This window comes from Aptenodytes patagonicus, chromosome 8, assembly GCF_965638725.1.
Source record: "Aptenodytes patagonicus chromosome 8, bAptPat1.pri.cur, whole genome shotgun sequence".
Classification (NCBI taxonomy): domain Eukaryota; kingdom Metazoa; phylum Chordata; class Aves; order Sphenisciformes; family Spheniscidae; genus Aptenodytes; species Aptenodytes patagonicus.
In genome coordinates, this window is record NC_134956.1 from 2,324,310 (window position 1) to 2,350,889 (window position 26,580).

Here is a 26,580-nt window from a genome sequence, read left to right on the forward strand (position 1 = left end):
ATGAACTCCTTTAGCGCGTAACCGAGGCTATGTCACTGCATTACGCACATTACGGCCCGCTCCCGCCGCCTCCCTCGTGCCAGCGGCAGAATGCGATCAGGGGCGCGTTTCTGTCATTGCCCTTCGCGCTAGGGCAGAGGCAGGCGAGAGGCGGGCGGGTGGCGGCGCTCGCCGGAGGCTGGGGCCCCTCCAGGCCCCCTCTCCCGCAGCCCGGAGCGGGCGCTCCCCGCCCGCGGGGAGAGGCTCGGGGGCCGCCGCCCGCCGCGGGGAAGGAGGGCTGGCCCCGCGGGGGATAACGGGAAGGGGCGGGCGTCAGGCGGTCACGTGCCCGGTCGCTCGAGCTGCCGCCAGGCGAGGTGGCGGCCATGAGCGGCCTCTTGCTGCGCGCTCTGCGCGCCGCTCTCCCGGTCCCCGTCGCCCTCCCCGCTGTCCGCCGCCTGCGCACCGCCGCGCCGCGCCCCGCCTTCGCCAAGGAGCTCTTCCTGGGGACGCTGCGGAAGGTGAGGGTCCCGTCACGCGCTCCCGCGGCCGGCGGCGCCTCGGGGGCGGGCGCGGGCCGCGGGGGCACCCGAGCGGGGTGGCCGGGCGCTACAGGCGGCACCGGGCGGCGGCGGGGCCGTTCCGCCCGCCGCGCCGTCCCACAGGGGAGCGGGCGGTGCGGCAGGGCCGGCTGGCCGCGGCAGTGGGCGGCGGTGCGCGCCCGCGCTGGGGATTCTCGGCCGCGGTGCGGGGAAGCGCGGGTGAGGGAGAGCGCCCGGGAGCGCTGGGGAGAGGAGAGCTGTCCCCGTCTCCTCGGCAGCAGCGGGCGCTGGGCCGCCCGTCGGCTGCCTGCCGCCCGATACCGGCCGCAGCCGGTGGGGAAAACGAGGCGTCGCGGTGCGGTGCGGTTCTACCGAGGACTGCGGCTCCCTATGGCGGTGCGGGCCTGTCGGCCCCCCCGGGTGCTAGAGCTGGCCTCGCAGCTGAGGCCCGGTTAAACAAGCGGGCCTGTTCCCAGCTGTGCAGGCAGGCGGCGCGGTGTACTCCCCAATGCTCGAGAACAGCCGGCCTCCGGAGGAGCACTTTAAACCTCCGTCGCCTGTTCTTGCAAGCCTAGCGAATTCCCTACAGAAACACCCGTGTCTGTTTACGTTGGGCTCTGGGCATCGAACAACTGCATTCCACAAGACTTATGTCAGTGTATCTTCGTTTATTTCGAGGGACGAGACCATGCGAGCTTTTGCTTACAGTATTTTATAGGAAGGATTGAAGTTCTTGTGTCTTGAGATGCCAGGGGACAAAGAAGTTAGAAATTTGAGATCTAGCACTGTATTAAAACAGTACTCGTTAATCCCAGGCTTGGTGTATGCATCTGTCAGAGATTCCAGGGTTAAATAAGTTGAAAGAAGGAATAACTTAAATCCACTGAAATAAGTTGAACAATAAAGTCCCCCAAAACAGACCTTGTCGAGTAAAGTGACAGTTAGCAGTCAGACGCCATCACGTTAAACCCCTGCTCATGTATGCCTTTTTTTTTTCCTCTCAAATTTCAGTACAAGAGTTTTCTGAAAAACTGTAGCATTTACTAGACCCTGAATTTTTGGAGCTGACCTGATTCTTCAGACTATCACAAATGGTTTTGTTTGGGCAGAGGTAGGCTCTTCTGTTTAATAGGGACAGGTGATAAAAATCAGAAGCATGCTTCTCATGTAGTCTTGCACTTCTTGTGTTAGCTGTTTGGATTTTTTTTATTTATTCAAGCCTGTCAGGTCATACTGCTTCCAGTTTATGACCAAAATACCAGGGTGATGATAAGGAGCAGTATGGAACTCACTAACCTTTGTACTCGTGACATTAAACAGGTGCTGTGTGTTTCCAAGGGACAGCGCTTATGGACTGAGCTTTGAAAACATTACAACACTAAATTGATTCCGATACAAATGAAAATTAACTCTTTTTTTTTGTTAATCCCAAAATGGGGTTACACTGACAAAATTCATGGTTGATGGAGGATTTTTGCTTCCTCATAGTTCTTAAAATCTCTTCATTTCTCCCTAATGTTTCTGTTTTTCAGGTAATAACCTTCTGATTTGGTTTTGGTACGTAGCAAAGTTGAGTCCTGTGGATTTCATCAGATGAGGCTGTTTCTGTTCCTGAACATTTTCCACATTTCTTAATTTTCCCAGTTTTTTAGAGTCTGGTATTTGAAAGGCATACGTTCTTGAATTTTTATTTCAATTGCATGATTCATGCTTTTAAAAAAAAAAAAGAAAATTTGCTTCTTATTGTAGGAAGAAGTTTTCCCTTATCCAGAAATTAGCAATGAAGAACTAGAGGAGATCAACCAGTTTGTAGGACCTGTAGAAAAATTCTTCAATGAAGAAGGTATGTTTCTTATTCATGCAAGTGATTTAGTGATTACAAAGTGATTTAACTATAGCAGTTTAATAAGATTATTATACTTGAAATATTTAAGTTATCTTATGCATTTATTGCCAGTAATATAGTGCTGCTGATTCTATAGGCATGTTCATTTATGGCTTTTTTTATGTGTGGAGTATTTGGATGCTGATGAGAAGAAATAAATCTTCAAAACAGAAAAAAATAAATAGCAAAAAATGGGAAGTAAAGGAATTCTGGGATAGAGGTAGTATTTGAAATTGTTTTTAGCTCGGTTGAATAATGCTATTTACCACTTCATATATTGTGAATTTTTTCTGAAACTTTTTAGCTGTCCTACTGTACTAGAACTGGGTTTAGCAAATTCAGCAGAGATATTAATGAATGATGACTCTTCGAGAAGCTACGAAAAATGAAAAGCATTTATGTTTTTTCAGCATTAGAGTGGTGATTCTATTTGGGAAAAGTCATATGAGCCATACGCATTCCGGATAGGGTTGCAGAGAGTTTCTTCTGTTACTGGTGCAATAGATAAGCCAATTGTAGAACAACCGTAGAAAATTGGTTTTTACAGACAGCAGTTTCTGAGACAGTTGAACAGTATCGTCTCAGATTTCCCGTTGACAAAGATGCTAGGTCTAGATTGCCAAACACTGCAGGAGTTTGAAGAAGCTCGTGATTATCACAGATAACAATTTATGAGGTCCAGGTAATGTTAACGATAAGATTGTAACGTTGCTCACTGACAGTAAATTAAGAATTTATGCAGATTGCATTTGTTAATTCTTTGCTCTGTTGGGGAACATCACATACTGAGTAAAGGAATAGTTACATAATTATTGAGGAGGAATAAAAATGTCAAATTATAGAGTCTTAACCGAAGGTGGAAACTGCTCGTCTTTGTTTGAATTCACAGCTATTTCTGTTTAGTTATTCAGGGTAATTTATGGGTGTGGTAAAAATAGGTTAGGAGAGCAGTCTTAAACAGTTAGAAACTCGATATGATTGGCACTGGGTAAGGAAATTCATCTCAGCAGAGTCGTTAGGAAGCGTGACGGTGTCCAGACACCACAGATAGGTCTGTATGGGCATAATGGAGGAAGAGGTAAAAAAACACCTTTCTCTCCCCAGAACCGCTGATGGCATACCACAGATACATATCTCATACCGTGTACCTAAAAAATTAGTGTGGGGAACAAAAAGTCTTTTTTAAAATGAGTTTTCTTTCTGAATAACTTCTCCTAGAAGAGCATCAGAATGTTTAGTTGCCTCCCCCTATTATATTTCATACAGAAGTTAGTGTCATTTAAGTTTCTTTAGAAAAGTGCTATTGCTTTTGCAGAGCTATTTCTTTTTGTGTACTTTTTGGAAAGATGGCTTGTGTTCCTTTTGCTGCAGCTTACAGCCTTCCTGAGCTGCTTAATACAATTCTTGTTTATTTTCACTGTCACAGTACAGAACAGCTCTTGTAATCCCCCAAGAATTTGAATAACTCATAAGAACAAGATTTTTGTAATTAACTCATTTATGTACTTTTTTTTTCTTTCCTTTTTAATCAGGACCTAGACATAGTTCAGAGAGAAAATCCTGGAAATACTTTGCTTATTCCAGTCATGGAATCTGCTAACATGCACAAGCACAATCTGTACACATAGAAATGTTTGAGAAAATGAAATAAAACCCAGATTTTTTCCACTTCTAAGTCCTTTTCCTGTATATGTCGTGGCTTTACAGCCATAAATCAGTATTCTTGGGACCCTCCAGTTGGTTCTGTATTTTGACTTTGATGGTGTAATAAGGTGGGCTGCTTAAGTGGAGTATTGTTCTCCAGAAACAGAACTGGGACTTCCCGCTGCAATGTTTAGGACTTACCTGTCTGATCGTCATCAAAAGGCTAGAAAATTATCATTTGTCACTTCGCAGGGAGGAGAAGTGATTGGGGTGGCAGGCTGCGGCACACAGCCCCCAGCCAACCCAGTGCATTATCAGTCTTAAGAGAAGTCGGTTCAGGGTTTGAGACTTTCCCAGCCCCAGGGGGAGGAAGGCAAGCGGGACAGTCAGTAAGATCAGGCTGAAGCCAGAAAGAGTGATTCTTGTGAAGATAGGGACGAGAAGTCTGTCTGTATCTGGTGCAACAAGCACCATGTCTTTTCTAAAGATGCTTCAGGAGACTAGAGGAAGGTTACAGCAGAGAGGGATGTGATGCTCCAGCAGCCCCTTTTCTGTAAATTACTTCAGTTCTTCAGGTCGTCTTGGGCTCCCAGACTGATAGGTTGGAGATCATGCTGCTGCTAACTCATAGCACGCAGTGACCTTGGCTCTGATTGGAGAACGCTGCAGTCTCAGAGATTTTTTTCTGCCCTAAGAAACACAGTTTTAAATTAGAAAACCTTCTGTATTTGTAGTGGACTCTAAGAAGATTGATCAAGATGCAAAAATCCCACCTGAAACTTTAAAAGGACTGAAGGACCTGGGTCTCTTTGGCATGCAGATTCCAGAGGAATATGGTGAGTAAATGACCACAAAAGGATAACCCAGTAGTCCATATTAAGTAATGCATTTTTGGGTCTTGCAAAATGTGTCGGTACTCTCCTACATGTAGTCCTTTGACTTGGATGTCGAAATTAGGAGCTGAGGCTTCCTCCCTAGTTAATAAAGAGATGCATGCGTCAAGAGTGTCTGTTGGCGATGTAGGGAGCTCTGCATGCTCTTACCTTGGGCGCCTAAGTTAGATTACTAATTTTAGATGGTGTAAATTCCTCTTGGCATAGCATTTTCCTTTTTGTTCTTTTTTTGGATGCAGTAGAGTAGCTTGACGTTCTGCGGGACTTGCAGTTCTTGCTGATGGTTCCTAAAATTGTACTGGGTCCAAACTACAGTGTCTCATGGAACTGATCTATCAAAGCTGTCACCTGTTGTTGGCAGATAGGAATGTGTTTGACCTTACAGAAGTGTAAAAGTATAATGTCTATTTATTAAAAGTATAGCTTTTGTATAAAATCTTTCCCATGCAATACTGAACAAGTTTATGTCTTAAAGGACATTATAGTGCTAATTGAGATCAGAGACATCAGTTCCTCAGTGGATTAACCCTTAAACTTGCAAAGGAATTGTCAAGAAAATGTTAATCTTATGCATAAAATAAAAATTGGGGTTGAAACTAATATTTTACATGAAATTTATAAAGAAATGAGATCATCTCATCGTCTATTTTGTATTATAAAAGAAGGATACTTCAAAGAGAACAGCTCAGAGGAAGACGAAACTGTGTTTGACCATCTGCAGAAGGTAGTTTCAGGGGGGAAGATACCTAATTTTTGAAGAGAATAGTGTGAAACAATATATTTTTTTCAGTGATTACAATAATAGTATGTAAAGCTGGAGACACACCTCCGTATTCACTTGGTGTTAAAGTAATACCCTATTTTTTGTAGCGTTTTTTGTTACAACTTTATTGTATTAGGTAACATAAGTAGTGTTGCTGTGCTGCACTGATTCCAATTCTTTAAATAAAGTGTTTCTGTACTAATTCATTAAAGTATATTGGACAACTTGCATGTACTGTAACATGATGTGATCTCTGTTGATTAATTAATTGTTAATTAATGCTTTTGAAATGCATTAGAAATGGTATTAAATGTTTTTCACGGGTATTCAGAACTAGGCAGGGTGATGTGAGAGTAAGATAGGAAAGAGGTTTGCAAGCTATTTCAAGTTTTTCTCTTCAGGGCAGTGTCTGGGGAGGAAAAAGATCTGGACAGAGCACCTTGACCCAGATGGGGAGAGGGAGGTATTTGGGAGTTAAGAAATGTATTGGAAGAAGACGGGGGTTAGTGTCCACTGAAAGGAGGTGTTGGAAGCAGAGAACAAAGGACAGAACTCAGAGCAGAGCATTAGGAAGCAGCATGACACTGGAAGTGTAACTTACTGTTGATTCACTAGAAATAAGTTTCCCACTCTGTTAATTTTTTTAGAGAGTCTGAAAGGCAATGCATTTGACTTAGAAATCATACTTTAATTTAATAAAATGTTGTTGTTGTTTTGCTCTTGTATTGTCTCGAAGTTTGTGAAATAATACTCTCTCAGCTTCTAGTTTGCAAAAGGTTGCAGTCCATTCAGCATACTTGGTAGAAAATCATAGTCCTGTCGTCTTGTAAACGTGTACGCTGGATAAAATCCTAAAGATGGAAAGCAATCGCCTTCCTATAAGCAAGCTACTTGTTTCTGCACCATAAATAATATGCCTCTAATGAGGTTATTTCCCATTTTCTGTCGTTTAAAACTGCTGTATTTTTGTTGGTGGTGCTTGTCATACTTTAAAACTCTTCAGTCACACGTATTCAGTGCTTCGTTCATTGCATGGTATTTTTCATAATGGTTTGTAATAGCAGCATGTTTGCCAGAAGCATTAAAATGCAGAACATTAATGGGAAAAATGAAGCTCATGTAAATCATGGAATAATGGCGCTCTTTAACATTGGCATCACTGGAGTTACTGTGCACGTCATCAGTAGTCTCCAAGCTGAACCCGGCGCCTCTTAGAAAGGGGAAAAGATGTAAGACCGTGTATAGATAGGAGTGGGAGTTTTAATTCATGTAAGTGTGCTCTGAAGGAAAAGGGTGTAAGAGGCAGTGATGTGAATTAATGGTATCGGGGAGACTTGTTCTTGCATTTATTCGGTATACATAAAATAGTAGGACTATTGAGACATCTGCTGAAATAAGGTGTTCATTATCCCGACTTACACCACTGTCCCAAGTAGAAAATAATTAACCTCGACAAAAGATTATCTTGATTAGATAAAGTTGTTGATTCAGCAGTAATATATAAAATACTCTTAAATTACAGGGAGCGGGACTTCTAGTCCTGATGACATAAAATTCTTGAACATTAGACTCATACAGATGCAGCTTTGATTTATCCAACTTCTGTTCTTTTCAAGCTCCTTACAAATAGTCTCTGTATTTGCAGCAGTGGATCACAAAATTCCTCCAAAAAGGATGTGCTGGTGTCAAGCTTGTTTCTTGATATGTTCACATTTTTTGATTAAAGACATTTTTGACATTTGTATTTTATCCTTCTTTAGTACCAGTTTGGAAGTCTGCTTGGGAACTATTTTGTGTCAGTTTTGTCGTCTGGGTTATTTTCTGCCCCGTTTGCAGTGAAGCTCGGGACAGCCTGGCTGTCTTTGTGTATCGGTACCAGCCCAGCCCTGTTCCGAGACTTGTCCAGCGCTGTTCCCTCGGCTGCTTGGTCTGCAGCTGGTCAGCTGTAAAGCTGTATACGGGTTAATTGTCTGGCTTTGTAAGGTAGCATGGAAACGTCACCAAAAAAAATCATTTTATCCTGTGAGCACAGAAATTCAAACTAGAGCAGTTTTTATACCAAATCTTTCACCGTTTTCACATACAGAGTGTTTTGAACAAGCTCATTTTCTACCATTTGATGGATTATGCTGTATGTGCTAGGCATGCATGCATGCTTGAACACCCCCCCACCCCCCCGTTTTCTGAATAGAACTACATTCAGCACAACTCAGGCTTATTAAAAAAGTTACTGTTTTCAAAATGCGTTCTTCTGGCACAGCGGCAGCAACGTGGTACTTATTTGTGGGCATATTGTATCTATCCAGTCTGTACTAAGACGCTCTCCAGTTAACAGTGTTAACATTCTTGGTGTTTCTCTACTTGAAAGGGATTTTTTGTGGGAAGGGGCAAGTTGTAAGGTATCTACTTAGAATAAAACGTAGTATTTGTTCCAGGTGGTCTTGGTCTGTCAAATACCATGTATGCACGTTTGGGAGAAATCACTTCTTTAGATGGATCTATCGCGGTTACTCTGGCAGCTCACCAAGCAATTGGGCTTAAGGTAATGCTTTTCTTTTACGTCAAGTAGTTCTACACAACTTGCATAGAAAAGGTGAGGTGTAGTTTGTTTAAATGTGGAGCGTGGGTGTAACAAACAGGAATTACCAGTGAAGCATAAATCAGGTGGAACATTCTGACGTCAGGTTGGTGGTTCGTGTTCCCAGCACCCTCTGCCAGTGACTGTCGTGCAGCATAAAGACTGTGTGAAGCAGACAAGAAAATTATTAGTCCAGGAAACACTGAGATAATAATTCTTAGAAAAAATACCTTAAATGATCGCAAGGTTTTTAAATTGAGCAACCTTGATAGAAGTAGCTAGAATAAAGATTGAGATAAATAAAGTGTCGGGGGGCTAAAATTACGGGGAGGTGGGACAGCCATGCAGAGAACTCGGAAGGATGCAACTTTTTCTAGCTGAATGAGGCTGCGTATTGGGGGAGCTTAGAGAAGAAAACTGACCCAGGATCAATGTGCTATAGCAAGCATGTGAATTTTAAACTCGTTTTCTCTGTAATACAGCCTTAGGTAATCTATCTTTTAGTGCATTTTATGGTGGATGGATGGTAGTAGTCTGAAGCTTGAAATAGGAGTGAGTTCATTATAGTAAGAAGAAATTCTTCAAGGAATTGAGCAGACAGTGCTAATTAAAAATATGTATTTATTCCTCACCTTACTTAAAATTTCGCCGTCTGTGGGACGGGGATAGTGAGCTTAGCTATTTGTAAAGCGGTCTAATGAGAAGTGTAGGGTAAGACACAACTACTGTCACTCTCCTGCTGTGGCCAGTTTGGGTCGGTTGGGGTTAATCCTAATTTTCTTGAGGAACTATCTTAGCTATTTAACCATTGATTATTTAGCTTTATCGTGTACTTTTGTATTTTGTTTGTCCTTCATAAGAAACCTGCTGTAAAAAAATAAATGCAACAGAGAGAATTAAAATAAGTGCACTCTCACAAAAAGTTGTTGAATGCCTATGTAATGAAATAATTTGGAACCTAAGTAAATCATGTGTTCTGTTCTTTGATTAGGAGCTTTGAAAATCACTGCTTTTTGGGTTATTAAAATAAAGTTATAGTGATAGTAATGAAGGTATGACAAATTATAGAGGAAGGACTATCTCAGTGCCTTTCAGAGCAACAATTAAGTCTTCACTTAAGCACAAATAGAGTGAAACCTACCCTAGAAGGCATTGTTAGTGTCTTAACAATAAGCCATTTCCTGTGGGCATTCGAACAACTGTGTGACAATAACTGCCATATTTTAATGTCTGATAAATAGTAATGTCTATTGTTTATTAAACTGTCTCTTGTTATGCCATAGAATTTGCAAATTAAGCTTCCTGAACTTGGCAAAGCTCGTCAGCTTCATTTGTTTTTACCCAGGTTGATGCTGAAAAGTTTTCTGTTAATTCTTTATTTAGGGAATCCTCATTGCTGGCACTGATGAACAGAAAGCAAAGTACCTGCCTAGACTGGCATCTGGGGAGCACCTTGCAGCTTTTTGTCTCACTGAACCTGGAAGGTACTGTTTTAGTAATCATAAAAGCTTCAGAAAGCACCAAAACACCAAAATGATGTTTTTATTATTTGCATCTTCATCACAGTGATTGTTTGGTTAATATATTAAATCTTTATTATTTGGTGCCTATGGCTTCAGTATATAGGTCAATTTTTTATTTCTATTTTAAAAAAAGGTACGCTTCAAATCATGTAACTCATCTTTCCCCAAGGTGCTGCTTATGGCAGTTTCCATGAAATCACTAACCGTCGTCGTTCCCATCCCAGGAATTCATCCACTTAATTGCTGGCGTTACTGAGTATGAATTGAAAGGATACTTTGCGCTACGTTAGAAATGCTGTGCTGTGACTGTTCTAGGATGCTTTCAGTTCTTTCGCAAAATTACAAAAGCCTGTATTGAAGGAGCTACCAAAAATAATGGGAAGAAATTTTGATCTTTCCTTAGAGTTTAGAAAAGGCATCTTTGTAGCAGCAACTTCATTTCAAAGATAAAGTTATATTTATTATGTTTATTCATTGACTGTTGCTGATGTTGCAAATTCTGTACCTCTGTGGAAGAGGTACAATTTTCTTAAAAACGTATAGGCCGATGGTTTACTACATGATTGTTAAGGAAACCAATTGAAGCACTGAGACCAGTTGAATGTTTGAAGTTGAATCTTGTTTGTCCATACAAAACTAGTTTGAAACTGTCTTTTCTGAATTCTTGTCTGCTAGAGTGACTTGCAATGAGCATTTGATTTACTTGCTAATTTTCACATTGCTGTGATGTAGATACCTCCCAACCATCAGTGATGGTTTTTATTCAAGAGTCCTAAGCCAGTTTTTGACCCTCTAAAAGCTATCCCACTTGCAGGTAAAATTTAAACTAGCACAGGTATTTTAACAAAGGGATCCATGGAAGGGACTTGGAAGTAAAATACAGGAAAAAGCCAAGGGCTAACAGTGTTCTGAAATTCTTCTAACATCTTTATTTAGCCCAGTATTATTTAAAAAGATAGCTAGTCTTAGTAACTTTAACGTCAGTCTTGTTAGAGACCTTAGCTCTAGTGCACAGAAGCAATCGTTTTTAGAACTGAATTTCGGAAATCTAACGCTGTTAAAGTACCAGCTGAGATCTGGCTGTTCCAAGAACTTAACGGTCTTCAGCTGAAAGCCCAAAGTGAGCCGTTGTGGCATTTTCATTTGTGGAAGAGGAAACGTTTTTCAAGGGGGCGATAATGTGCTTCTTGTGACATGATGTAATAGGGGGGCGATTCATGAGCTTTCAGTCACGGAACGTAAGCTTCTGATTGCTTTGTTGTAATTCACCAGCTGGTTTTGCTCCTGTAGAAAGTATTTGATGTGCCCAAGTGCTCATTGATAGAGACTGTCACATACTTATTTTTCATTTCTGTTGAGCCTTTTTCACTTAGGATATAAAACCAGGGTATGAATTTTTGAGGAACAACTTGGACATTTTAAACTCGATTGTGTATGTTTGCATAGCTCACTGTGTAGCTCAAAAAAGTTGCTTACGTGGCATTCTGAGCATTCTGGTCAGGCCATGAGATTGGTAACATACATGTTAACCAGCAGAAATGTCCCCTCGGGTAACTTAAGTAGAAGTGGATTTCTTTAGAGCAGTTGAATCTAGTAAGTTTCCGTGTTAGTTAAGAATTAAAATTTATGTACTACTATTTAATACAACTGTGAACATTGCTTTTTAAAGGATGGGAAGAGGAAAAAATAATTTGGTTTTGTTTTTTAAAGCATGTTTATTTCTTTAAACATTAATAACTTGTTTGGCTTTTAGTGGAAGTGATGCTGCGTCCATCCAGACAAGAGCTACCCTCAGTGAAGATGGGAAATACTTCTTACTAAATGGCTCCAAGGTACCCACTCACAGACTGGAAGTATGGCAGGTTTTTGTTACAGGTTTATAGAAAGCATCTTTGTCTTTTGCAGTGTTGCAGTCAGTCAGTTTTGCTAAGTAAAAGGCTAGCTTGGCAGAATTCTGCATCAGAATTCTGAGGTTTCCAAGCTAGTGAAGAATGACCATGTCAAAAAGACAACCCATGTTGTTTTAGGGCCAAAGAGAATAGAAAAGCACACTCTTCGGGGAATAACCTTCACTAAACTCTTGGTAAGAAAGATAGGAAAAGCCACTCTGAAGCCCCTTCTCTGTATCGCCAGCTCAGGGTGTTCAGCTTCAGGGAGGGTTAGTTAGTTAGCCCCCTCTGTGACAGCGTAGGCAGAACGAAACCTAAACCCATGTTTTCCCCTCTCTTCATGCCAGATTTTGTAGGTATTTTTGAAAGAAAACTTGACAGTGAATGGGAAATCGGGCTGCTTGGAACATTTCTGCTGAAAGAAACAATGGCAGAATACAATCTTGAAGAAATGCGGGAGATGTACTGGATTCAGCAATATTTGATACGTTGCAGGCTTGATCTGTAGTTGATACATTTGTCCGTGACGTGAAGAGACCCAACCCGTGGAAGAGGCCATACGTGTGTGGCCCGATTCAGAGAACTTCTCGTCAGAGTTGAAATTATTTTGGGCAAAGTGGGTCTACATTCTGTATTACCCTCGTATCCCTCACGTGCCATAAGTAGCAGGATATACAAGGTTTTGTGAAAATGCAGCATGGGTTTTAATTTAATTCGAATCTATATTACAATCTATTTTTATAGTTGCTCTAAACTTACCATTATGTGGTCAACTTTCCTTGGAAACATGTTCACAAGAGGCAAAACTAGTAGCAGAACACTGATTAGAATTTTAAGGGAAGAAGCGGCAATTTTTCATTCCTCTGTTCTTTGCTGGTCTATTATGAACAGTGCTCACAAACTCAGAACAAATCTATTTCTTACACATGTTCCCTCTCTCAAAACAGGTTTGGATATCAAATGGTGGCCTTGCTAATATTTTCACAGTATTTGCTAGGACGGAGGTTGTTGATAAAGATGGACAACTAAAAGACAAAATTACTGCTTTCATCGTAGAGCGGGATTTTGGTGGAGTCACCCATGGGAAACCTGAGGATAAGTTAGGCATTCGAGGATCCAATAGTAAGAATCACTTAAAATTGTTAACAGAAATTGTTTTAATGTTTTAACGTTTTAATTTGTTTAGATGATCTGAATTCAGAGGCAAATCAATGTTTCTTCACCTAGCTTTTCCTGTGAGTCCTTCCTAATGCAGGGTCTGAAATAAGAAGTCCATATTGTATAATTCTTTTCTGCACATGAGAAGCTTCCCTAACTAGGCAGTGAAAGAAATTACTCGGAAGATTCAGTAACCAAGCAGCTTTAATCTAGAAATAAGTTTTCACAGGCTCTTCTTGAGCTTACTGATGATTATAGTTTTTCACCATCTGTCATTTGGACTTGACTGCTGTATCAGTTCCTCAAAATAGAGATAAAACTATAGTTCTCTGTTTGTACAACGTACGTTAATTATATTTTGAATATTTTACATCAATAATTGATGTTAACTACAGTCTTTTCCTAAATTCTGACTTCTTTGGCAAAGCATATGTAATTCTGTCATAAACAGTGCATTAGGAAAACCTTACTTTTTAGAAAGAGAGTCAATTATGTTCCTGAATGTCTTTTAAATATCTCTGCATAATAATTCAACAGCTATTAACTCTGTGTTTCAGCTTGTGAAGTACATTTTGAAAACACAAAAGTGCCTATAGAGAATGTCATCGGAGAAGTAGGAGGGGGATTTAAGGTAAGCGGTAAAAATAACTACTGATGATTTTTAAAAGCCTGAAGGAGACTTTTGTGGGGGTTTTTTCTGTACTGAAGTTTCCTTATTGGCAACATGAACATTGCCAAACTGAAGAACACCGGAGGACGGACTCCTCCGTTTACCTTAGGTGCTTTGTATTAATTGGTTTCACTGGCAGAGTGCATGAGCGTGCCATAATCTCAGATTTGTATGTATTTCTTCTCAGTACAGTTCTAGAGCTGGTTCCGCTATTTGTTTAGTTAAAAATGTTTTTCATGGTATGCTGTTGCCTTCAGAAAAGGGAGCAACTTTTTCAACAGAACTTCTGAATTGAATCGGGGAAACGTCTCTGCTGTTTTCTACAGCCAGAATTGTGGACTGTGTGGAAAGGGAGAGAAAGAAATGGAGTATAACAGGAAATGGTTCGAGGAAAGTCCAGATCCTATCCAAGGTCCCATGGTTGCCAGATGGTTTTCCGGGGTTAGATTATTGCACAAAAAAGTAAAGGGAGGAGTGCATTGAAAGGCTGCCTCTGGCACTGGCTTCTCTGCATTGCATCAGAGGAGTGTGATGCCAATAACGATAATGCTGGTCGCTTTGCTGTTGTAACCTTTCTCCGAGAGTCTGACGTGTGGATTTGCAAAACTGTTAATGATCCTGCTCAGTTCTCTTACTCCTTCTGTAGCAGGCAAGTCCAGACCTAAATGCTTAAATGAAACCATTTTCTTTAATGCAGTAAACATATCAAAAGATGATTTTTATGGTTTCTTCTTCAGATAATTATCACAAATTAAAATGTAGGAACAATGACTTCTTGCTACATTTCTTAACAGTCTTTGAACCGAGTCACCCAAGTGTCTCTTGTTAAGAAACAATAATACTAGATTTCAGAATCTGTTTTTGTATGTTATTGATCTGTACTTCATTTCTACACCTTTCATTCTTACTCCCTTCTCCTGTATGTTGCTGAAAGGTATCTGAAGCAGGAAAGCATCCATCGCAGGTCAGCTGCAGAGAAGATTTTTATATTTGGCTGTTGTGTACACACAGTGAACAATATTCCCTTTTTCTTCTTCTTCTGTTTGATAAACTTCAGCAGTGCTGTCTAGTTTGAATGTTGTTTGTCTAGTTGCAGATAAATACATTTTTTTCTACATTTTACCTTCATGTAGTTTGAATAGAGGATTACTTCCAGGTCACTGGATCATCGGTATCTGAAAACTATATCAAATATGAAACTGGATGTAGTAGGTTGCCTTAAAAGCCTAGTTCTGAAGAATTATTGCTGGGATGCTGAATGCTGTACTGACGAGTATGAGGGCAGGTGTCACAAGATAGGAGGTGTATTCCAGTGATGAATAAATCCAGGAAAGCACTAAACCATGAAGCAAGATAGCAGTAACCATCGTGGCCTAAGGAGAAGTTTTGTGGCGGTAGTATTTGTGCCTAAAAACCATTCATTTTCTTCACAGGTTGCCATGAATATCCTAAACAGTGGAAGATTTAGCATGGGCAGTGCATCTGCTGGAATGATTAAAAAATTGATAGGTGGGTGAATTAGGTGTTCTGGATTGCTGGATGCCATGCAAAAAAACCCCTGATCTGCATAAGGTGTATAATGCAGTTAATTCGAAATAGTAACACGAGTCTTGATCATAACAACATCGCTGTATTGTCAGTCATAACATGCTTTGACTTCTTTAAAACACTAAAATAATTTTTATTTAAAATTTTTATTAAAAGCCTGTAAAACACTGAATTTTTTTCAGCTCATGTAGTGGAAAGTTATTGCCTCTGTTCAATTTTTCTGAGGTAAAATATTCTTACTGAGAGAATAACCTATACACTATTGCTTTTAGAAGGTACAACCTCCCTTAAAACTTCCGACTTGAATAACTGGCTCAAGACTTACACACAGTAATAGGTAATAAAATTGGTTTTTATCAAGTTACCCAAAATGGTAACAGAAATCCCTCTAAAGTAATCACTTAGCACTAAAATGTGCCTTCCCTAAGGGTACAGGTTCACACCTCAGATTCTTGTGCCTTTGGCACACTGCTCCCAGACTCCATCCTCAGCGCCCTCATTTTGAGGGTGTTTTTCACAAGCTGCTGCTTCTGACGCAGCCAGGGGTTTACTCTGTGCAGGTTGCAGTGTCAGAACCAGTCAATAGAAAGACGCTGTCAGCGGGAACAGTCTGTCACGGTTATGGTTCTGCTGTTTTGAGATGGATTTTTTTTTTTTTTTTTTTTTAAAGAAATGACAGCAGAGTATGCTTGTACCAGGAAACAATTCAATAAGAAACTGAGCGAATTTGGATTAATTCAGGTAATACAAAATGAAAAACCTAAGTCTCTGTGCTTTGTATTGACTAAGTGCAAGGACATGGGTTATGTGGGGATTCTTTTGGCTGTACTGGTTTGAAGAAATTGCTAGAGGTATTAAATCTGTGTAAGCGTAGTGCAGACTTCTGTACACTGATCTTTTAAATGTCTAGAATGAGAAATGTAATGAATAAAGATTTTTTTTTTTTTTTTTTAGATTTTTCATTATTGTTTTGCAGTAGTACTTTTTATTAATTAGTATTTGATAATATGTTAAATGTACGAAAATGCAGTTGTGGTCTTAAGTTTCAGGCTTGATTGTGGGATTTTGCATCTGAATTGCTGTATGATTCCTCGCATTCCTGTTTGACAGGAGAAATTTTGTTTTATGGCTGTGAAAGCGTATGTAATGGAGAGTATGGCTTACCTCACTGCAGGAATGATGGACAGGCCAGGGTTTCCAGACTGCTCCGTGGAGGCAGCCATGGTCAAGGTAATTAATTTTATTGAAAGACTTGGCTACAGCTTTAAGCTAATGAAGACTAACACCTCTCCTGTTTTTCAGTCTACATTCCAGATGGCTGAGAGGCTCAGGTATTACATTTAGACATGCGATACAAAAACCTCAGCTAGATGGAAAAATTAAGACATTGCTGTTTTCTCTTTATTTCCCATGTGCTGTTGATGCCCTCAGATTCAGGCTTTTGTCACCATACGAAATAAAAACTGCATACAACAGGTTTGGAATACCATGGTCCTCTTGAATTCTGTTTTTATGTGGCCTCACATGGTAGCAAGAGTAAAAAGACACTGGGTTATAGTCCCAGCTGCAGGCCTGGCTAAGGCGCTTCTGTCCTGGCTGTAACTCAGAATTGGTTGCAAACTACGCACTGAGACAGTCAGGCCCCCTCTACTGGAGTGTCGCTATGTGAGGCATGTCTGCAGCGCAGGGCTGGGGGAGAACTCACAGATTTTCAGATTTTCAGCCCCCGTTGATGGTCCCCTGCGGTGTGGTCAGTTCAAAAGAACTCGTGTTCCGGTGAATCTGGGCAGAGGTGAAGGGCTCCAGCCAACCAGCTACGGCTGTTCTTTCAGTTTGTGGCTGTTGCTCTCCCAGGAATATTTCCTTATAGAGACGGTTTGCAAGGAAACCATTTAAGTTTGACCAAAGTATACACTCTGAGCCATAAGGGTACTATTTCAGGCAAGCTTTAAACAGGACTATTGTAACAGCAGTACAAAATATTGCAGCAATGTCACCTAGATACAGTAACGGAGCAATGTATTCTGTATTTACTGTGTGGTGTTCACTGTGTAGTACGGTGATTAAAATACTGTTCAACGGCAGGTGTTCAGTTCTGAAGGTGCATGGGCTTGCGTAAGCGAAGCACTGCAAATTCTTGGAGGCCTTGGCTATATGAAAGATTACCCCTATGAACGCTATCTCAGAGACTGTAGGATACTTCTGATCTTTGAGGCAAGTATGAATATACTCTTTTTACTGTAAACTGAAATGCACACTCTCACATTCTGTAAACCCGAGCTGAAACCCAGTTATTCCGTTGAGTAGGCCTTCATTCAGTTAGTTGCAAAGTCTGTGATAGAGTAAGACTGAAGAACTAACCTTGTTTTCTTTGGAGATACCAATAGTACTTTCCTGTAATAAAATAAGATATGATGGCTTTTATAGACTAACCACAAAGTGTGCGTTACAGTAGGAACTGGCACCAGCTTTGCCTCTGGAAAGAACAAACTGGCAATATATATACATGGTAGTATATATACTGATATATATGCACACACACACACCCCCACACTGGTAGTGTACATACAGTTTCTTAAGTATTCAGAAACTTTTTGGATGTTTTTAACAAAATACGCAGCTGTTTTAAATACACTGTCATGAGAAGAAACAGTCCCAGTTCATGGCTTGGGTTTGTTATTGTTTTGAACAGACTAAAGGATTCTAAATTAGCATAAAAGCCTAAAACTATTTTAGTTGACAAAAGTAACTCATCAGTTTATGTTCAGTAAATCGTTGTAATTGCATATGCTGGCTCATGATGAAGTCGGAGCGCTATGTCTGCCTAAGCGGGAGCCTTATGAGAATGAAGTTGGCCATCTTGCTTTGTATCAAGCATATTTTGAAACCTTTTTGCTGCTTTTATTCTCACGTATCTGTACTAGTGTAAGTGATGGGATTTGGTAAGAGCTATGGGCAAAATTTTGATTGTTAAACAGATTTCTCTAATAGGATTTTCTGGGTTTTTTGTGGCTAAGCTGCTCTGTTGGTGCCTAGACTTGAGTAACCTTTCCTCTTGTGTGCTTTTCACAAATGAAGTAGGGAAGCTCACAAAAGATTAATTTAGAAGTTTAATTAACTTATTGATGTGTATTTATTTAAAAAAAAAAATGTTGGCTGTGAAATTTATTCTGTTTCCAAGCTGGATTATCAGTGACCATTCATCTGTACATCCCGAGTCAGACTTCCAGACTTGGTTTTTCTTGATGGACCATTTAGAAATGATCATTTACGTCCTGGTGTCAGGACAGCAAAGATCTCAACCGCAAATTAATGCAAGCAAGAATTTTCAAACTGCAGTTCAGTGCATAGCAGTCACCTAGCTGCTCTTGCAAAGACGCGTGTGTTTACCTTGTGTAAGTAGGAAGAGTCAATTCCAGTATTGATTAAAGAGCAAAACCAGCCAACCTGTAAGGTCATCCTCCTGCATCCTGTGGGGTTTGATGTTTATGAATCTGACAGGCATTCTGAATAGTAAAATCCAAAGCAGATGTAAGGAGCACTTTCTAGACTGGTTGAAGCAGAGCAGACCTTTCGCATTGGGCGGGTTTTAGAAAGTCTTGTTTAAAAACCCCCAAACACCACACCACTGGAATTCCTGTAATTCAGCTCATTTTTCTCACTGATCCCAACGGTTACTCTTCTGCTAAAACAAGGAGGTTGCGCTTACCTTCTTGTTTATCTTAGCCTGTTTATGAGGGACCTGCCGGCAGATCAGATGGATGCAGTTTGCTGCAGCCAAGGAGCTAAAGACTATTCCTTGTTGTCCGGGATCTGTTTCTGTTCTGTGCTGTGCATGTCCCCCCCAAAACTTCCTGCTCAGTCTTCATGACGGATGCATACCTTTTCTTTGAACTGTAGCCTCTTCGTCCCTTGGCCTGTCGCTGGGTCGTTACAGTTTTGACACTGATCTAATACTCAGGGCACTTTTCATCTGTGAGCAGCCTTCTATGTCTTGATCTTTGTTCTTCAGCCATCTATATTAAAACAATCAATCATATCATGGATTCCCAGACATCAAATTGTACGGTATCATCTTAATTTCTCGGTCTGCATTTGCTTTCCAAACAGGCACATCGAGCGGTTTTACCGCTGTGTAAATGTTCCTTCGCTGCAACAATGCAGAACTTACTTCTTTACTCAAAATGCATTTAGTCTGGTTTCTGTTCCGTTGTGATACGTGTTCCGTCATGTTTAATAATGAGAGGCTCAACTTGCTTCACAGCCAAATGAAATCAGGATTTGTAATTGAGATAAAGGAAAAGATAGCAAACATTTATGGATGGATGAAGAGTAATCTTTTAATACTAGAACAATAGAAAGGGAAGACTGGCAAAACAGACCTGCTTGGAAAACGTCCATTAATATTGCAGACTTTATAGTTAGCTAAAGAACCTGTCTTCAAAATTATACATATGCTTCAAAAAAAAATTAATTGAGTGTTTAGTCTTCATTGCTTGCTTCCAGTATCCCTGACCCTCTGCAGCATACGTCCTCGACCTCCCCAGCTCCTGTTACCGCTTCAGGCAAACTCACCTGGGCGTGCGGCTTCTGGCACACGTGTGCTTTCCTTACGAGCGGTGGTCATCTTTTGTCTTACAGAGAGCTCTCAGAAGAATTTTATCTCATGAGTCCAAATGCATTTTAGAACATTTCAAGGAAAAGCACAGCACTTAAGTTATATAAACAGTAAAAGCAGTTTTAGGGGAAAAAAAAGTATAGAAAATAGTAGCACAGCATTTTTTGAAATACTAAAAATACTTTGTACTTGATAGTGACTTCACTTTATATTATGTTTTTTACAGGGAACAAATGAAATTCTGCGAATGTATATTGCTTTGACGGGTATGCAATACGCAGGCAAAATCTTAACTGACAAAATTAAGTATGTTCTTATTTATTGCTCATAGTTTTTAATAAACTAAATGGAATCTGATAACTGTTTAACTATAGATAAGAGGGGAAAACATAGGAAAAAAAATGTGGCATTTCTGAATGTATCCTCTGGTCTAAAAGGCAGTTCAGTGTTATAGGGGGTCTTTTGTTTTGTTTTGTTTTTAATTGGATGTTTTATGTATTTAGGAATCTTGGACTTTATCTTACCTTATAATTCCACTTGTGTAAAATTCTTTCTTAAAAAGACCAGTAATTATATAACTTAAGACTTTATAACAAAGTTTTATTGGTAAGACAGCTGTATCGTACATACTGAGTGCATATACTGCTCTCTGGAATTTATTGTATTTTTGAGAGGAACTGAGTATGAACCATGTTGTAATGCCAGACTTGGTAGTAAAATGGATCAAAAGACTTGATGATTCATAGACAAACTGCAGGTGTTTTGGTAAAGCATTTACAGTTTCAACTGGTTATCTGAACCTCCTGAAACTTCCCTGGCAAACCAGGAAATGGCCTTTAACAGCTGTTCTTTACCCAACATTTTAGAGAAATCAAGAAAGGAAATGTGGGAGTGGCACTGGGGGAGTTTCTAAGCAAATTACGGGACACGATGGGCAGAAAAGTGGATTATGGGCTCGTTGGCGATCGTGGAGTGGTGCATCCCAGCCTGCAGGTAAGGGGAGGGGGGACACGGTGCTCTTTGATCAGCTCCAGACACTGGTCCTTCATATTTGATTCCCTTCGCTGCTTGTCAGAACTTTGTATCCTGTTTAGGCAAAACAAAGCGTGTGCTTCGGAACAGTGAGATTTACAAATTTAAGCAGATGTTTATACCATTTCAGGTATACTGGGTAAGGACTTGGTTAGAGGTATTATATGGGTGCACATCAAGGTAAAATGAAGACTGCTCTAAGTCTGTCTTTGTACCAAATCCAGGTTTATATCCGTTTTAGTAATTTATATAAATTGAGCCTTCACAGTGTTGAAGTCTTTGTTTGTAATGGTCTGTTGCTGCCCTTCATAATAAGCTCCGTTACAAAACACAGTTTTTTCCTGTTTTATAGTAACGTGGTTTTAGGTAAGAATTTCTGTGAACTATAAATACCTACTTGCTTAATCACTTAGTAAATGAATTTTTATGACCAGTGTTCTGGTAATAGAAACTGGTAAGGTATGGTTTTCCTGCGATGTTTTGTCAGTGATTTGAAAAACTGTAACAAAATGATTTTTACTGGTCTGTCAGTCTACCTGTCCTCCAGGTCAGCTATTTCAGGCACACGGGTAAGAGGATTTGCTAATACTGTTCCGTTCACAAAAGGAAGCTTAACAACACAGCACCTCCTGCGGGTAGATACGCCGTGTTCTGCAGTGCCAGCAGAGAACGTGGGTGGAATTCTGACCTAGCTGACAGGCTAGATTCACGTTCCCTCTAAATAGCTTCAAACCCACTTACTTGCATTCATGGTACAAGAATCAGCATCGTGAATTAGTTGCGTTTATGAATTAATAAAAGCCAAACATGACACTGGAAATTTTCTTCCTACTTAATACTAGAATTTGAGACTATTGGTGAATTCACACAGTTGTGCCAGATAATCTTGATTTTCAGGGGTTTCATAACCTGCAGCACTTAGAATAAGAATTGGGTTTGCTGTGCAGAACTAAACGTTGCATAAGAATTTTTCAAACTATTGCTTGCATAAGCATAAAGACTATACTGAAAAGTTACCAAAAGTAAAATTTAGAGAATTTTAATGCATATTTTATTGAGAAAGAATACTGCCTATCTGGCTTTCAGCAGCAAACCAGATGCACGTTAAAAAAAAGTGCTTGTCAAGAGAAAAATCTAGTATTAGCTGGGCTTCAGGGTACCAGGGCTGCATCTAAATAGTGATTTTCCCCTCAGAAAAGAATCAACATTTTCTAATCCCATTCCTTGCAGGTAAATAGGCAAACTTTCCCTCCTTTTTAGCGAGAAGAAGATGTAAAATGGTGAAAGATCATCTTAAAAGGGAATTCTGGTCAGTGACTAGAAGTTGATAATAAACACTGTATTTAGTAGAAAATCAAACTGCCATTTTTCTAGGAGAGGAAAGTTCGTTCTTGTGGTGGGGCACGCGTCTTGGGGCTACGTCATTACTTTCTTCAATAGAATTGCCTGTTGATGGTTCAACTTAGTGTACATTGTTCCTTCATTTTGATCACTCAGAATTGATTCCAGACCTCTCAACAGTCTTCTGCTGAACTTCAGTCTTGGCTAATTAAAAAAAGGAAAACTAGTTTTGTGCTGTAGCTGAGAATTCTAATTTGTGCCTTGGCTACTAAACCCATCAGAAATCCTGGCCTCCTGCAGCCAGACCACAGAGGCCCAGGGCTGTGCGGGCAGAGCAACTTCGTTCTCATGAGGAAGTTAGTTAGCGTCGCCCAGGATTTTGGTTTATTGGCTGGGCAGCACAGGAGTAGCTCCTACTTCCCCATAGGTGCTTCCCTATAGTATGCTGCTTGTTTAGCTACGTGTCCTGTGTTAAGGGGGCGGGGGGGTGCTTGTTTTTCCCTTAGAAGACTACTCAAATTGTTGTGTTTTCTGTTTTATTTTATAGGAAAGTGGCAAGAAACTTGAAGAAAACATTTATTATTTTGGAACTACAGTGAAAGGCCTGCTAAGTAGATTTGGCAAGGTAACTTATTTTTTCTGTTATCTTCGTTATCGAATAGTTTATCCTCAACCAAACTGGTGTGGCTAGAATCTAGAGTGGAGTGTGTGTATGGCAAGAGCCAGGACTTCCTTTACACAACACGTTTCCATTGAATATGAGACAATAGACTGAAATTCTGTACTCTGATGTAATGGACAGCTTTTGTTCAAAAAAAACCCAAAACACCAAAACCCAAAGCCAAAAACCAGCAATCTTGGTGAATTAGTTGTTTTCTTCTACCTCCATAAGCACAAATCCCGCCTGCTCCAGTGACTATTTTAAGAACTTGCTGTGAGCAGTCACCGGAACCCATTGCCCTGTTCCCAAACGAAGAGTTGTACCAGCAGGTTTGGAAGTGACGCTATTCGTCCGTATTGTACAGCAAAGGGATCTGTAATTACGCCATGCAAAGCGGTGCAGTTAAAATAAATAGGAGAGACTGAACCTAGAATACCCTGGATTTTCAATTTTGTGACAGTTACTCTGATGTGTTCTGAGAACACTTATCAGACTAGGCCCTGCCACATTCTACCTAAGACATCTTTTGAACAGGCTTAATATATTGTACTTTAATTTCAGTGATTTGGGCATTTACTGATGTGATTCCAAGATGCAGCAATTTTACTGTTGGGTGCAGCCAGACAGACTGTTAAAAGGCGGAACATAGTTAATCTGAAACTTTCTGACTTCGGGTAGAAATTCTATGTAACAACTTACCTGTCTATGCTAAATAAGTATGAGCCTAAATACCAAGTATGAAAAAAAAAGTGTAAATTTATGAACTACAAGCTAATAAGCGTTTTTTTACTCTTCTAGACAATAGTGGATGAGCAGTTGGTTCTGAAGAAAGTGGCAGATACAGTTATTAATTTATACGCAATGACAGCAGCTATTTCCAGAGCTAGCCGGTCTATCAGTATCGGTCTAAGAAACCATGACCATGAAGTAAGTGTACTTTGATATCAGTCATACCCATTGAACGTCTGCGCTCCTTGGATCATGTAGCTCAACAATCAGTATTTATTACCATTCTGCCTCACTACGTGTTTTGTAATAAAGAGGCACTACGCAGCCTCAGACTTCCCTTGAAATGTTACAGCCTATGTACGTTTTACAAGGCTCTAACCAGATGCTTTTGTCTCGACAAGCCGACTTTTCCCCTCGACTCTGAAGTGTGCACGAGCGTGATGCTGTCCTGAAAGAGTGCTGTAAACCAGCAGGCACTGCAGGCTAATGTCTCAGACTTTGCAAAACCTCAATGACAAATAGCTTTCATTACACTGAAAAGGACGCTCTACAGTTGTTAAGAATTTATATCTATCACAGCAAACTCTCCCATAAAACTGACAGCGCACCAGGATGTTTCTAAGAGCGCAGTAACCGCACCAGTTGCCTCTCAGGTGCTCTGAACATATGAGTTGCATGCTGTCAAAGTATTTAAAATATTTTAACACAGACGTACACATTTATGAATGAATTACAAATTTGCGGGTTCTCTTAAACCCGCTAATACCATGCAGTTCTTCCAAAACTCCTTCCATAAAATCATTAGTAAATAGTAACATATGACAACAACAGTATTTTGTCAATAAATTTATTGACAGTAAAGTGGTCATTTGACACACAGGTGGTTGTGTAGTAGCTCATTTAAAGTTTCATGGTAATGGTTATGCTACATGACAAGTAAATTTGCTACTGTTAAGTGTTAGACAAATCCAAACTGATTAACCTTTGTCTTCACTGGCCTTGAGACTTCAGATTTTGTGTGTGTAAGGCCCTTCTGGATTTATTACCAAAAATGTCTCCTCATCAGTTTTGAGTGAAGGGGTCATCCCAACTCTGACAATCGGTAGCTGTGGGGAAAAAATACCAACTAAGCTTGCAACATACACGACAAGCTTGCAGGGCTCCATTATCAAGAGACAAAACTAGACTTTCAGAAATTTAAACTACTCTATTTTTACTACATTGTTTTGTTTATGAAATTCATTTACTAGTTTTTTTTAACTGAGTTTTACTATTTTCTCAGGTGCTTCTTACAAATATCTTCTGCACAGAAGCATATTTCAAGAATAATTATGCCATGGCTCAGTTACAAAAATGTAAGTTCTGTAAAATAAAAGGATTTTTATACTCATGGCTTTCACAGACTCCAAACAAAAGTAGGTGGTTTTGATGTGACCAACAGAATAGTTTTGCTCAGCCTTTAATAAGGATGAGGAACAGAACTGGTACCAGCTGAATATAGAGTCTCTTCATTTAATAGATAAACCAAACCACACCGATTCTTTTTGTCCAACTGTGGGGAGGAACATGAAATCTGCCAGTAGCAAATACTCCTGTAGAGAAAATATTAGATAACCAAATAGGTCAAATACCGAATTGTTAAGTACTGACTAATTGGGCGTTTGGTCTGTGAAACTCGGTCTGCAATAATCAATCTTTTCTAGAAGGTAATGTTAAATTATTTCCTGGCACTGAAGTTTAGACACTTGCATTTGTATTCTAAAATCCTTTTTGAAAGAAGTTTAGAAAAGCTATTTACAGTACTTCAGTTAACTTTCCTTCTGTTTCTCCACAGATGCAGATGAAAATCTGGATGACTACATTAAAAAAGCTGCAAAGCAGGTACTGGAAAAGAGAGCCTATATCTGTTCTCATCCGCTGGACAGGACATTCTAATTACTTCACTGACAGCAAATACTGATGAATGTAAAACAGCGACTAATTTTCTGCAGTTCAAGTATTTGACACCTTAAAAATAACTATTTCAGGAGTTTACCAAATGTAACTAGCTGTAACTGTGTAAAATAAAACTTGTAAACACAACTTCATATAAAAAGGATAAATGAAGAATTTCATTTAAATCTCAAGTTACCTTATTAGACATAGGTCTGTCTGTTTGCCTTGGAGCTAAAGACAGACAGTTGAGGTTCGGACAGCGAGCTGTGTTTTCCCAGGGAAGGGATTGGGTGTTTTGGTGAGGGTCTTTCAGCTTAAATAAGCTACTTACCTTTAGAGAAGCACTGAAAGACTTGCAGAATCAGAACAATGCAGTTTGCAAGGGACCTCCGGAGGTTGTCTTGTCCAATGCACTGCGGACAGCAGCGCCAACGACAATCATCACTGCCTTGTCCAGGCGAGTTTTGAGTATCTCTAAGGATGGGGGTTTCACTGTCTCTCTGAGCTCCCATTTGAAAGTTTTTCCTTTTATTTAATCGGAATTTCTCCACGCTCTGTTCTTCGCCTTGGTCTTAAGCCTTACACTGCTGGCCCCTTTGCTTTGTTTCGGTTTTTTTTACAAACAATAAATAGGGGAGTTTATGTAAATATAAGCTGTCATCTCTCTCAAAAAAACCTTACGAGACAGTAGAGTTTTCATGAGCATTGTTCAGACTTGATGACAGTTTACACATTTCCCCCCCCTCCTTGCTAGCCCCCAAACATAATTTAGCTACCTCTTAATTATCCCTGCAAGGTCAGTTTTATCCAGTAACACATTTCAGCAGTGTCCCCATACTTGCCTTTGGGAATTATTTGCTGGCCAGATTTCATGAGGAGGGCAATTATGTTGGGTCACAGGTATACATTAGCAATTAATCTGTTGTTCATGGAGTGCTTTCTGTTTACCAAGTTACCTGTATCCAGGATAACTTCGCTCTAGCGTATCGTTCTGGAGAGGGTGTTCCTGGTGTGTGAGGATGGTGGCGCGTCCTCCTCTTGCAGATTGTTCTCGCTCACGAACAAAGGAATGTTCATAGCAAAGTAACCTGGAATGACAAAGGACTCCTAGATCAAGCTGTATCTCTTTATCTGCAAATTCCTAATAAATAAGTGTTGCAATTGTTCAATTAAAGATGTTTACTAAACACCA

General features: G+C 40.1%; 1 protein-coding gene across 2 annotated transcripts; it reads left to right on the plus strand.

Moving 5' to 3' along the window:
• Positions 1 to 330: 330 nt before the first annotated feature.
• ACAD9 (acyl-CoA dehydrogenase family member 9) lies at positions 331 to 26,580 on the plus strand. 2 transcript variants are annotated; one of them, XM_076345943.1, is made up of 19 exons: positions 331 to 500; positions 2,271 to 2,364; positions 4,785 to 4,886; positions 8,142 to 8,248; positions 9,668 to 9,768; positions 11,561 to 11,639; positions 12,644 to 12,818; positions 13,412 to 13,485; positions 14,958 to 15,033; positions 15,743 to 15,813; positions 16,183 to 16,302; positions 16,504 to 16,548; positions 17,158 to 17,286; positions 19,917 to 19,996; positions 20,557 to 20,683; positions 22,611 to 22,688; positions 23,523 to 23,651; positions 24,736 to 24,808; positions 25,288 to 26,580. In XM_076345943.1, exons 1-19 carry the CDS (start codon positions 366 to 368, stop codon positions 25,386 to 25,388), a joined length of 1,896 nt encoding a protein of 631 aa, XP_076202058.1. In that variant the 5' UTR covers positions 331 to 365; the 3' UTR covers positions 25,389 to 26,580. The 2 variants fall into 2 exon arrangements, with proteins under 2 accessions (XP_076202058.1, XP_076202059.1); XM_076345944.1 differs by lacking the exon at positions 16,504 to 16,548 and having other exon boundaries at positions 332 to 500.